General features: G+C 39.6%; 1 protein-coding gene across 3 annotated transcripts in view; it reads left to right on the top strand.

Moving 5' to 3' along the window:
* Window positions 1-13,740, top strand: part of LOC122560491 (E3 ubiquitin-protein ligase MGRN1-like) — a 168,062-nt gene that overhangs the window by 39,076 nt on the left and 115,246 nt on the right. For all 3 annotated transcript variants that reach the window (XM_087998015.1, XM_043711141.2, XM_043711142.2), the window contains exons 2-3: window positions 3,010-3,128; window positions 8,351-8,439. In XM_087998015.1, coding sequence (XP_087854141.1) covers window positions 3,010-3,128; window positions 8,351-8,439 — 208 coding nt within the window. The remainder of the gene's footprint in view (window positions 1-3,009; window positions 3,129-8,350; window positions 8,440-13,740) is intronic.

Below are 13,740 nucleotides of genomic sequence, written 5' to 3'. Positions count from 1 at the left end.
AATGAGAGGAATAGATAGAGTCCATAGCCAGAGACTTTTCCCCAGAGCAGGATTGACTGGTACAAGGGGTCCTAGTTGGAAGATATTCAGAGGAAGGTATAAAGGAGACTTCAGAGGTAGGTGCTTTACGCAGAGAGTTGTGAATGCATGGAATGTGTTGCCAGCAGTGATGGTGGAAGCAGAGTCATTGGGGACATTTAAGAGACTGCTGGACATGCACATGGATAGCAGTGAGTTGAGGGGTGCGTAGTTAAGTTACTATATTTTACATTAGGATTAAATCTCGGCACAACATTGTGAGCCAAAGGGCCTGTTCTGTGCTGTATTTTCTATGTTTTATATTATATCAAGATTCTGTGTTATGTTAACTTTGTCGCCTTTTGGTACCCCTTTTAATGTGTAGATTTAAATTTGTTTAGTAGCTACAAGCTTAGCTGTGGGGAAAACCCTGCAAAAAAAATTGAAAAAATTAAAAAAACTTATTCATTTGTGGGATGTGGGCATCGCTGGCTGAACCAGCATTTATTGCCCGTTCCTAGTTGCCCTTGGCAACTTGAACTAGTCAGGTGAGTTAAGTCATTATATGTAATTAGTGATGAATTAAATGAATCCCCATCCATTTTCAGGGGTTTGTTATAAATTTGGAACTGCAAGGACTTTGTTTAAAACGGGAAATAGGAGAAGTAGAATATGAATAATTGTACTGTTCATTGATGCCAATGACTCAGTGATTAGTAGATCAGCAAGCTGCCAGACCAATATTTCTTGATTTACTTTGAGCTTCTTCAACTTCTGGCCAGTTATTGAATCTGCATTAATAACACTACTAATATATTAAAAGTAAGTTATACTTGGCATAAAAACACATACTTCTCCTATTTTTAATAGTTTACAATGTTTGCTTGGAACAATGCTTGGGAAATCTGGTGGTGTCTCAACAAAGTAATACTGTAATACCACAATCTCTTCCTCACTCCTGTTTGATGCATAAAGAGTTGCATAGCAAATTCTGACATTTCTCTTAATTATATTAATGCTCTTTCTTTTTCAAACCGAAAGGATCTTAAATATTGATTTCCCCTTAATCATTTCATAATTAAAATGCTGCTAAAACTTAATTGTGGCTTAAAAATAGGCAACTTGGGAAATATTGATACTTTTGGAGATTGATTAGTGTATGTCAGCAGTTTTGTTGACATGCGAAGATATATTGGGCCTTTAAGTATGGGGGGATGGCTGGTTGGACAAGGTTCTTGATATGTAGTGGAACATGTACAGACATCTGGATGCTGATGTTTTGCTGAAAGAGGTACCAGGGTGTTCAAGGAAGCAAAGCAAGTCACTGAAACGGAATTTCTTTCAGTAAAATTTGTGTTCTCCTGCTCAGTGGAAAAGTTTTGTGCCCAGTTAACCCATTGTCATTCATGATTATCTTAGACATCTGCTATAACGTGCAAATGCTTATAATCTTTGACTCTTTTTGTTGTAAATACCAAGGGAAAAATACTTTAACATTAGTCCGTTCTTTGCAAACACTTCAGATAGACAATGTCAGTATTTTATATTCCAAGGATAGGATATCAGAGATTCCAATGGTATGTTGCCAGTTAACACAAACTTTACTGTGTCTTAATTCTGGTTATGTTTTTAGAAAATGTACTGCATATTTGGAGCAGATAATGCTGAGGGGGATCTGATTGAGGTTTATAAGATTACGAGGGCATGGACAAGGTGGATAGAAAACAGCTGCTCCCCTCAGTTGAAGGGTCAGTAACAAGGGGGCATCATTTTCAGGTGGAAGGTAGGAGGCTTGGAGGGGATTTGAGGCAAACATACTTTCACTTGCAGGGTGGTGGGAATCTGAATGAATTTCATGTCATTCTTTGAAAAAAAACTTGCATACATACATTCCTGCAACACAAAACAAATCCTTCAGTCCAATCAGTCCGTGCCAAACATAATCCCAAGCACTTGGAATGTCAAAACTTACCAAGCTATAGGCCAAGTGCTGGAAATTAGGACTAGTATCAATTTAGAGTAAGTTTTTGATTTTGTAACTTGGTGGGCTCTTCTGTGTGATTCTATGATGCCTTTTATAGAAAGATGGAAAAAGCTGTTTAGGATCCAATTCTTTTTCCTGGGAGACTTTTGTGTTGAACATTATCATAGTGAGGAAATGTTTTGTATAATACATTTAGTAAATTGTCTCATAATTAATTAGAAAGGAAGAAATCTTAAAGCTACAAGTGAGGAAGAGGTTCTTTATTTATTTGTAAGATTATGGTATCACTGTAATGATCTCGAGATTAAGGGTCACTTCCACTTCCCGGAAATACTTGTTGAGTGTGTGGTGGGAGATATGGCTTTAGGATTGGGCTTATCAACCATGCAGGGACTGTCCGAACCCAGGACCAGTGACACTGAAATTCCTAGGTAGACAATCATACTCATTAGCGACTGATTGCTGATGATCGGTGTCACTGGCAAAGCCAGCATTTCTTCCCTATCTCTAACTCCTTTGAAATAAATGGCTTGCTGGATCATTTCAGAGGGTAGTTAAGTTAACCACATTGTTGTCGGCCATTGGAAATTTGTCTGTGCTCTTAGGACCATAAAGTATAATTGTCACAGGTATTCAGACCAAGTTCAAACTTGTTTAATTGCTATTTGGTGAAGGATGTTCCCATATTAGTCTGAAGTTTTGGCTTCGTCCTGGGGAAAAGCAAACTTCTCTTAAAAATACTTTTGATGTGTCAAAGTGAGGTGTCCGAAGTTGCACATAAAATGTGCTGGATGTTCTCAAATGTGTGTTGTAGAGTCATTTAGTCTTTATTTCCACAACAGCCAATCTTGTGGGTTTGAGTCAGTCTGTCAATTTATACTGTAATCTCGTTGTTCAAATAAATCTTCTTGGAATTATTCTTAAATATCAACTGTCTGCACTTTCTGATATTGAAAGAATTGTATTTACAGAGCTGTTTATAATGAGGTTACTATTTCATATTCCAGGAAATTACTTTGCAAGCCATTTCTTCATGGGTGGGGAGAAGTTTGATACTCCACATCCTGAGGGATACCTGTTTGGTGAAAATATGGACTTGAATTTCTTGGGAAACCGCCCTGTACAGGTAATATGTGCTCAGTACAACATTGATGTTAGCTTAACATGTACTTAATAAGTCACCATTCTTCCAAGAAAGCATTATTGTGTAAATGTACTTCTGTACCTGTTATCCTATTCTGTAAAGTTAAATCCCTACATCCTAGTTCAGTTCCAAACACTAATAAAGGTAGGCTCATGACCAACAACAAAAGTTTGCATTTGTATAGTATCTTTACTGTAATAAGATACCTAAAGATACTCAGAAATGCAAATTAAAACAAACACTGCAAAATAGCAGGAAAAGGCATTGTTGAAGAGAGAGGTTTGAGAAGGCTCAGGATGGAGGAACTGCACTGTTAAGGTGGAAAGGTTCCAGAAGAGTAATTGAATGGGTCTAAGAAAACTGAAGGCTTGATGACTGAAGGTTGAAAACAAAGCAAGAGTGAAGGAATAATGAGGAACTCAAAACTAGAAGTTAAAAAGATAGGGAAGGATGAGGCTGTGGAAGAACTTGTGAATGGTGAGACTGATGTGTTGAAGGAGACCTGATGGTCATCAAGCAGGACATAATGATAGGAAACTAGTGTCAAACGTTAGGTTTTTTTTGGAGGAATTGCACTTTTATGGTATGGACTTTGTTAAGCCATGATGAAGTGTCTATTGACAAAGCAGTAGATAAGTCAGTCCGTGAGAGTGAGGTAGGAATATTTGGAGAAGCTTTTTGTGTAGTTTAGAATGTGGGGTTGAACAGTTATCAAGATTACTCACCATTCAGCTTGGCCTAAACTGCTGCTCGGGGCATGGATGAAGTTGAGGAAAATGGTTGACTTTTGACAGGAGTGGCTGGAATGGAAAGCTGCTCTGGAAGATGTAACGGCATCTTTTGAATCTGATGGAATCCTGCATGCTGTGGAGAGAGCTGGGAGCACCGAATGAGAAATGGCAGTGCCTGATGATGAATGTTAATCTTGTAACTGTAGGTGAATAATTGCACGTGGTAGAACCCTGTTTTATAAATTATTTAACAATAGTTTCTTAGTAAGAGCCCTGTAGCTTCAGACCACCGATTTGGGATAGCTTGGTACAAATGTATAATAGAAAAACTGACTCCTTTTCTGTGCAGAGCTAAGCAGAGTCTGCTGAATTTGACAGCCATTTGTTTCCTTCCTTTGTTCCCAGTGTCAGTGCATTTACTTAGTGTTGCAGCTAATGATTCCCCTACTTTCAGAAACTTCTTGCAAACATTCGACTTTTTAAGATTATATTTTAAACTGTCTCCTTTAATTCAAGATTAAATGGTGTCATTTGAAGAAGGTAAATCCTCCAAAATCTGCCAAGACAAGTCAATGTAACCTCGTACGAAAGCTGCGTGGGGATGAATCAGTGAAGATTAATTTTTTGGATGGGAACGAAGAACAGATCCTTGTAAAGCCAGGAGAAATTTTGAACTTTAAACACAAGACCACATTTCTGCTGAGAGTGTGGCATAATATGCTGTAACATTTTTGGTTATGTTAAGCAGTTTTCTGCAGTTTAGTGTATTGCCTACTCAGTAGTTTTTAGCTAAGGTTAATTTTAATTTCTGTTGCCGTAAATGTGTTAAACGTAAAATCTTGTTATGCAGTCCTGTGCCTCTGTCACTAGGAAATTTGTTTTTGTTCAAAAACTTATCAGTCTCTACTGGGATTATAACGCTTTGCAGGTTGAGTAGTAATTGTGTACAAGTTTAGTGTTTACTGCCAACTACAACAGGAAGTGTCAGCAAACTCATCGTGTAAATGACTGATATGATGAATGAACGTTCCATTCTTTCTTCAGACAACAGAATTTCAGTAATATCTGAAGGACTTTTATTTCATCTTTGCTACTGGATTTCACGAGTTTATACTGAGTGATAATGGAAACAGAAACAAAAAACAGCACACCTGGCTGTTACTGTGCACATGTTTTGTAGTATCATTATTTTTGTATGTCATATTTTCCTACCTGTTCAGTGGTAGTTAATAAAAATTGGATGATTTGGCATCTTTCTGTTTTGAATAGATGTGAATTTAGAAAGATTTTATATCTTAAAAAGAGGAAATGCTCTTTGGTTCTTGTACTGCTGATTCATGTTGGACTGCAGTATTACAATTACCAGCTGCACTCTTTGCTTCACTTAATTGAATTTTATTCAGATGAGCTTAAAGATGAGCTATTGAACTGTAGAGGTATTGCTGTAGACCTTCCTTGATACCTGTACACAAGCAGTTTTCATCAGGAGTCGTTAGAGCACAATCAGGAGTGGGATCTCAAATGATTTCCCTCCTGCTCCTCTCCCTGATTATTATTGCCAATTCTAGTAATTGTATCTTTAGTTCTCCGAAGTCAGTGCAAACTAGTAGTTGTGTTTGGTTCTGCTTAATTTGTGTCGCTCACTCTTGTGAGGTCTTTTAATGTTTTTCAGTTGCAGCAATGGAATGGATGCAGCCAGCACTGCCTTGTGTATTCTTGCCCCTAGTGGACAGTTTAGTTAGCACGCGGGAGAAACCAGTTGTTATGGAGTCATCTATGGCTTTATTAGTAGGACACTCGCATCTGAGTTGGTTGATTATAAGTTCAAGATCCAGTCCAGTGACTTGAGCAAAAAAATCTAAGTTGTCACTGCCAGTGTAGTACTGGTGGAGTTATGCGCTGCTGAAAGTCCTGTCTTCTTTGCAGGAGATGTTCAACCAAGACCTTCCTCTCCTCTCTGTAGGATACATAAAATCCACCATGTTATTTTGGAGATGAGCATGGAAGTTCCTAACAATGTTTGTCCCTCAATCAACATCATTAAGACAGGCCAAATGTTTGTTTGTTACATTTGTTTGCGAGTTCATTCTGTACACTGGTTGAATATTGCATTTTTTTTCTCAACAAGTGTGCCTAAAATTCTTGAATGTTTGATTGGCTGTGAAGCATTTTTGAAGTCATACCAGATACCATATAAAAACAAGATTTACCTTAGTATGGCATTTCAGAATTAATTCAATTTGATTTTAAAATTATTTAAGTAGTACTTCGGACTTGGTCAGAACTGTGGCATGGTAAAATCATTATCATTTTCAACTTGCAGTCTGAGCTAAATGCATCATTGTCAATTTATTACACTTGCGATAGTTTCATGCCAAGACTCAAACTGAGAATTATCTTTCTTGCCCGAGCTACAACTGGAAGACTGCTGAATACTAGCTCAACACTGAATATGAATGAGTCTGCTGCACTTTGTGGTACTATATGCATTCACAGTTCCACCATTCTTAGGAAGACATGAGCATCTAATCCATTTGCACAGAAATTCTTTTTTTTTGGTTCAGTAAAATACAACCAAGTTCCTTGTCTGATTCTTATGGTATATTTTATATATAATCTTTACCAGAATTAAATTGATTAGATTGTGACATACTTGTAAACATGAAGAAATGGCTATGGAGGGCTGAAAGCTTTGTGGCAGTGAAGACTTGTACAGTAGAACCGATTGTGCTCCTACTCAAGCTATGCCTTAAGAACAATACTGTTATCTGTTGTGGTTCTGTTCGCTGAGCTGGGAATTTGTGTTGCAGACGTTTCGTTCCCTGTCTAGGTGACATCCTCAGTGCTTGGGAGCCTCCTGTGAAGCGCTTCTGTGATGTTTCCTCCGGCGTTTATAGTGGTTTGAATCTGCCGCTTCCGGTTGTCAGTTCCAGCTGTCCGTTGCAGTGGTCGGTATATTGGGTCCAGGTTGATGTGCTTATTGATTGAATCTGTGGATGAGTGCCATGCCTCTAGGAATTCCCTGGCTGTTCTCTGTTTGGCTTGTCCTATAATAGTAGTGTTGTCCCAGTTGAATTCATGTTGCTTGTCATCTGCGTGTGTGGCTACTAAGGATAGCTGGTCGTGTCATTTCATGGCGAGTTGGTGTTCATGGATGCGGATCGTTAGCTGTCTTCCTGTTTGTCCTATGTAGTGTTTTCAATTTCATCAACAGATGCCTAAGGGAAAGACAACGGAATGAGGACATGCTGCAACCCAAAGGACTAGCCACACTACCATACATCAAGAGCATTTCCGAACTGACAGCCAGACTACTGCGACCACTAGGACTCATAACAGCACACAAACCACAACCACTCTCAGACAACAACTCACCAGAACGAAGGACCCGATACCCAGCATGAGCAAAACCAATGTAGCGTACAAATTCCCATGCAAGGACTGCACAGAACACTACATAGGACAAACAGGAAGACAGCCAACGATCCGCATCCATGAACACCAACTAGCCACGAAATGACACAACCAGCTATCCTTAGCCACACGCAGATGACGAGCAACATGAATTCAACTGGGACAACACTACTATTATAGGACAAGCCAAACAGAGAACAGCCAGGGAATTCCTAGAGGCATGGCACTCATCCACAGATTCAATCAATAAGCACATCGACCTGGACTCAATATACCGACCACTGCAGCGGACAGCTGGAACTGACAACCGGAAGCGGCAGATTCAAACCACTATAAACGCCGGAGGAAAGATCACAGAAGCGCTTCAAAGGAGGCTCCCAAGCACTGAGGATGTCACGTAGACAGGGGACGAAACGTCTGCAACACAAATTCCCAGCTCGGTGAACAGAACCACAACAACGAGCACCCGAGCTACAAATCTTCTCACAAACTTTGCTGGTCAGATAGCTGTATTCAATGTGGTAGGCTACCCAGGTATGCTTTGTTGCCAAAAGCAGGAAGAGTCCAGTCCGATCACTGTTGAATCTTCTATTAACCATCTCTACTTTTAAAAATACCATCCCAGCTTCTTCAATTCTGATTGAACTTAAGTCCTTGACTATGGTACTTTTCTAGCAGCCTGTTTAGAAAGCAAATAAGCCTTTATGGCAAAGGGACAAGAGTCTAAGTGTAAAGAAGTCAGAGTGGAGTTGTATTGATACACCTAGGAAGTTGTAGTGTTCTTACCAAGACAAAGGTGTACTTGGCTTAGTGGGCATTTCTTACTGTTTTCGCATTCGGAGTTTTATGTGACCTGCTGACTTTGCAATTATGTTTTGCATGCCCAATCATTACAACATATTGTACAGAATTGCCAGTGGTTGTCCTTCTGACCCCTTGGGAACACACTGGATGTTTCCCTCCATTTAAGAAACAGCTTGTCCTTTATTGTTTTGAATGTTATGTATTTCGTTTAAACCACTGGATTCATGTATTGATATGATTTTTCTTCAATCTCAGTTTCCATATGTGACACCAGCGGCTCATGAGCCTGTGAAGACCTTACGCAGTTTGGTTAATATTCGAAAAGACTCTCTTCGCTTGGTCAGGTCAGTATCTGTACAAAAGGTTAGAAAAAAAAATTGCTGAAGTTTTTGGAATTTATTGTTTCATTTGGTCATAACAAGGCCTTATGTCCTTGTTAATCATTGTGTTAAAAAAAATTACAGTGCCTATTCCAGATTGTTTAGCAAGTTTCCACAGTCTTATTATATTCCTCCTCATTCTGTGATTCTTTTAAATGAAGCTGTTCATTTTAATTGAAGCACACTAGACTTGGGCTTCTGCCAGTATAATTGGGTAGTACAGCTGACTTGATGGCTTGTTTTCCTTGCTGAACTGACCATCTATTTGATATTACCTCCAGGGAAATTGGTTGTACTGGGAGCTGAAGGAGTGGAAAATTGCCCATGTGAGCTGTTGTTTATCATAGCCTGGCAATGTTATCCTGCTGCTACAACTTTTTACACAAGCAACCTGAATATATGTTTTTGTTTATGGATGGATCACAGTAAACAGAGGTTAAATATGTGTAACATTTCAAAATAAACTTTCCCTCTGAAATGATTAGTAGCGATACAAAAGCATATGCAGCACTGGGGTTTTTGAGCATATAATGACAACTTGAATTAAACACACAATTTGGTGTTTGACAATGATACATTTCAACATGTCTATGCAAATCTTGAGTGAGCTCAAATTTATTTGAATTTTATTTGCCCGATCATAACCATAACTTACCTTCATATCTTTAGAGGAGCTGGATGTTTCAAGACATGAACTTTGGAGGTAACGCTAGAAGGACAGATGTTGACGTTAGGAGAAATTGTATTAAGACTGGTATAGGGAGGGACTTGGGAATTCAGAAGGAAAGGAAACTGTGCTTGTATTTGAAGTGTGAATCACAAGGTAGGAAAATGGCTAAATCAGGAGAATTCCTTTTTCCCAAGGAATTAGTATTTCAGGAGCTACTCCCTAAATGCTTTAATCATCCTTGAAATCCCATATAATACTCTTCTAATTCAGCACCCTCACTCAGATTTAAGATACACGTTACCTCAACATCTTCCTGTTGAGTTATCTTCAGTGTCTGAGGGGCATTTTTTCCACAAGCCAGGAGTTGCGAGCAAAAGAAAAATATCCACTTTAATATTGGTTTGCTTTCTGCCTCCTTTTATTTTGACATCATTTTGATTGTTTGTGATATGTGCAAGACAAACCATTGCTTCTGTTATTGCAGTGGTTTCCTTGCTATTTAAAATTCAAATTGTGTAAAGGTAGTCAAAGTAATACCTAAAACCATGATAACAGTTATACCTGTAGAATTGTGCAAATCATCATGTTAAAAGGATTGAACAGAATTTCTTACTAGATATTGTTTCATCCTTCCATGAAAAACAATCCCACTAGTTGCAGACTGCTATTTGAGTGCACTGAATTAAGCTGCCAGGAAATCCATGTTAGGGTACAGTCAGTATTCAAAAGCTACTCAGGCAGTCCATTTGTGGACTTTTGGTTAGTTTAGCATGTAAAGTTAGAAACACTACTGACCTTTGCCTTAATATGAAGGCACAGTTGTTGGTACAACAAGGACAGACATTGTCTTAGAGACATGTTGACAAATTGTAGCCAAAAGTATAACTGCTTATCCATCCCACGTCACAGCTGACAGGAATTCAGAAAAACTAACTATCTTCAACATTCTTATTGACTCTTTGCACTGTTCCTAAAAAGCTTATCATTTGTTAACATTTGTGTGCTGGTGATATTTACATTCCAATGGTGCAAATATACATGTTAACCTGTGACCTGTCATGTTGAACATAACAAGAAACGACAAAGTGATGTTGGCCTGTATGATTTGGTGTTGTATGGCCAGTTAGCTTGCTTTTTCTATAGTTCCCTGCTCCTGTTGACACAGGCTGCAAGAACATTGACTGATTAGATAATTTCAACAGTTGTAGCTCTTTCACTGCGACTTTCAGGATCTCCATAACTGCTTCACTTAGTGTCACAGAGATATACAACACAGAAACAGGCACTTTGGTCAAACCCGTTCATGCTGACCAGATATCCTAACCTAATCTAGTCCCTCCTGTCAGCACTTCGTCCATATCCCTCGAAACTGTTCCTATTCATACACCCATCCAGATGCCTTTTTAATATTGTATTTGTACCAGCCTCCACCACTTCATCTGACATCTGAATCCATACATGCACCACCCTCTGCATGAAAAAGTTGCCCCTTAGGTCCTTTTTAAATTTTTCCCCCCTCACCCAAAACCTATGCTCTCTAGTTCTGGAGTCCCCACTCCAGGGAAAAGACCTTGTCAATTTATCCTATCCATGCCCCTCGTGATTCAATAAATTTTCATAAGGTCACCCCTCAGCCTCCGATGCTCCAGGGAAAACAGCCCCAGCCTATTCAGCCTCTTCCTATTACTGAAACCCTGGCAACATCCTTGTAAATCTTTACTGAACCATTTCAAGTTTCATAACATTCTTCTGACAGGAGAGAGACCAGAGTTGCTGCAATATTCCGAAAGTGGCCTAAGCAATGTTCTCTACAGCTGCAACATGACATCTCAACTACTGTACTCAATACTCTGACCAATAAAGGAAAGTATATCAAACGCTGCCTTCACTATCCAATCTACCTGTGACTCCACTTTCAAGGAACTATGAACCTGAACCCCAAGGTCTCTTTGTTCAGCAACACTCCCTAAGACCTTATCATTAAGTGTATACGTCCTGCTCTGATTTGCTTTTCCAAAACGCAGCACCTCACATTTATCTAAATTAAACTCCGTTTGCCACTCCTCAGCCCATCTGATCAAGGTCCTGTTGTACTCTGAGGTAACCTTCTTTGCTGTACTCTACACTTCCAATTTTGGTATCAACATCAAACTTACTATATCTCCTATGTTCCCACCCAAATCATTTATATAAATGATGAAAAGTAGTGGACCCAGCACCGATCCTTGAGGCACACCACTGGTCACAGGCCTCCAGTCTGAAAGGCAACCCTCCACCACCACCCTCTGTCTTCTACCTTTGAGCCAGTTCTGTATCTAAATGGCTAGTTCTCCCTGTATTCCACGAGATCTAACCTTGCTAATCTGTCTTCCATGAGGAACCTTGTCAAATGTCTGACTGAAGTCCATATAGACCATCCCGACCTCTCTGCCCTCATCAATCCTTTTTGTTACTTCTTCAAAAAACTCAATCAAGTTTGTGAGACATGATTTCGCATGCATAAAGCCATGCTGACTATCTTTAATCAGTCCCTACCTTTCCAAATACATGTATATACTGTCCCTCAGGATTCCCTCCAACAACTTGCCCACTACCGACCTCAGGCTCACTGGTCTATAGTTCCCTGGCTTGTCCTTATCACCTTTCTTAAACAGTGTCACCATGTCTTCCAGCACCTCACCTGTGATTATCAATGAAACAAATATCTCCGCAAGGAGCCCAGCAATCACTTCCCTAGTTTCCCACAGAGTTCTAGGGTACACCTGATCAGGTCCTGGGGATTTATCCATCTTTATGCATTAAGACATAGAGCACCTCCCTCTCTCTAATATAGACATTTTTCAAGATGTCACCATCTATTTCCGCACATTCTATATCTTCATTGTCTTCTCCCCACTGATGCAAAATACTTGCTTAGTATCTCCCTCATTTGCTGTGGCTCCACACGTAGGCCGCCTTGCTGATCTTTAAGGGGACCTATTCTCTCCCGAGTTATCCTTAATGTTTTCATAGAATCCCTTTGGATTCTCCTTAACCCTATTTGCCAAAGCTATTTCATGTCCCCTTTTTGCCCTCCTGATTTCCCTCTTAAGTATACCCCTTCTGCCATTATACTCTTCTAGGGATTCACTCGATCTCTCCTGACTGTGCCTAACATATGCTTCCTTATTCTTAACCAAAACCTCAATTTCTTTAGTCATCCAACATTCCCTATACCTACCAGCCTTTCCTTTCACCCTAACAGGAATATACTTTCTCTGGACTTTCGTTATCTTATTTTTGAAGGCTTTGCAGTTTCCAGCTGTTCCTTTATCTGCGAATTTCTGACACAGTCAACTCTTGGAAGTTCTTGCCTAATACTGTCAAAATTAGCCTTCCTCCAATTTGAACTTAACTTTACGTCTGGTGTATCCTTTTCGGTCAGTATTTTGAAACTAATAGAATTATGGCCACTGGCCCCAAAGTGCGCCCCCACTGACACCTCAGTCACCTACCCTGCCTTATTTTCAAAGGAGATCAAATTTTGCACCTTCTCGAGTAGCTGCTCCGAGGTCCCTGTCAATGGACCAAATTCAAAATTGCTAATATAAGGGATGTGTGCAGGTCCTTGAGCTCAGACATTTGTGAACATATAAACTAGGAGTACAAGTAGATCATTTGCTGCCTCAATTCTGTTATCAAACAAGCATCCATGTACATCTGCTTTAAAAATATTCAATGAGCCTGCTTCCATTGAGTTCTGAGGCAGTGTGTTCCAAAGTATCATAACCCTCAGAGAAAAAATATCTGAGCCCTGTAATCTCTGCTGAATTTTAAGAGTGCTCCCCATTCTGGACTCATCCGTAGAAGGCAACAACCTTTCCATGCTTGCCTGTCAAGGCCATTCAAGATCTGAGACTATTCGCTCAAGTTACCCCTCACTCTTCTATATTCAGTGGAAATAGATCCATCCTGTCCAACCTTTCCTCATGAGACAAACTACTCTTAAGAAATAGGAACAGGCATAGACAGTTTGGCTTGTCAAGCCAGGCTAACCAGACTATAACGTGAACCGATCTGCCTCGGGCCTCACTCTTCTTTTTATGGCAGCTTCTAACAGTCCTCAGCTCCTCTGAAATTCAGAAATTTACCTCTTTTGATACTTTCAGTGGTTTCGCCTTCACAGCTGAGGTTCAGTGCCTGAAATTCAGTACCCTCTTGGAGAAGAAATTTCTTTGCATTTCAATTGTAATTGAATGTTCCCCAGTTCAAGATTCCTCCACTAGTGGACATGTCTTCTCAAAAATCACCCCTCATTCTCCTAAAACCAAATAATAAAGCTGAACCTGGCTACCTCTTTATAAGGTCAACTTCTTCATCCCAGGAACCAAACTAATAAATGTCTTGTCAGTTGGCTAAATGCCAGTATGTTCTTTCTTCAACATGGAAACTATAACTTTAGTCAGTACTCGAGGTGCAGTCTGTACAGTAAGACTCGGTTGTTTTTAAATACCTCCTTCCCAACAATTAAGCCTAAGATTCCATTTGCCTCAATTACTTGCTTCACCTTCATGACAATTTTTTGTGCTGCATCCATTGTAATATCCAGATCCATC

The sequence above is a fragment of the Chiloscyllium plagiosum genome, unplaced genomic scaffold (genome assembly GCF_037043375.1).
Source record: "Chiloscyllium plagiosum isolate Xiang-an unplaced genomic scaffold, Cpla_swu_hap1 HiC_scaffold_20, whole genome shotgun sequence".
Taxonomy (NCBI): domain Eukaryota; kingdom Metazoa; phylum Chordata; class Chondrichthyes; order Orectolobiformes; family Hemiscylliidae; genus Chiloscyllium; species Chiloscyllium plagiosum.
This window is presented reverse-complemented; position numbering and strand designations above follow the sequence as displayed.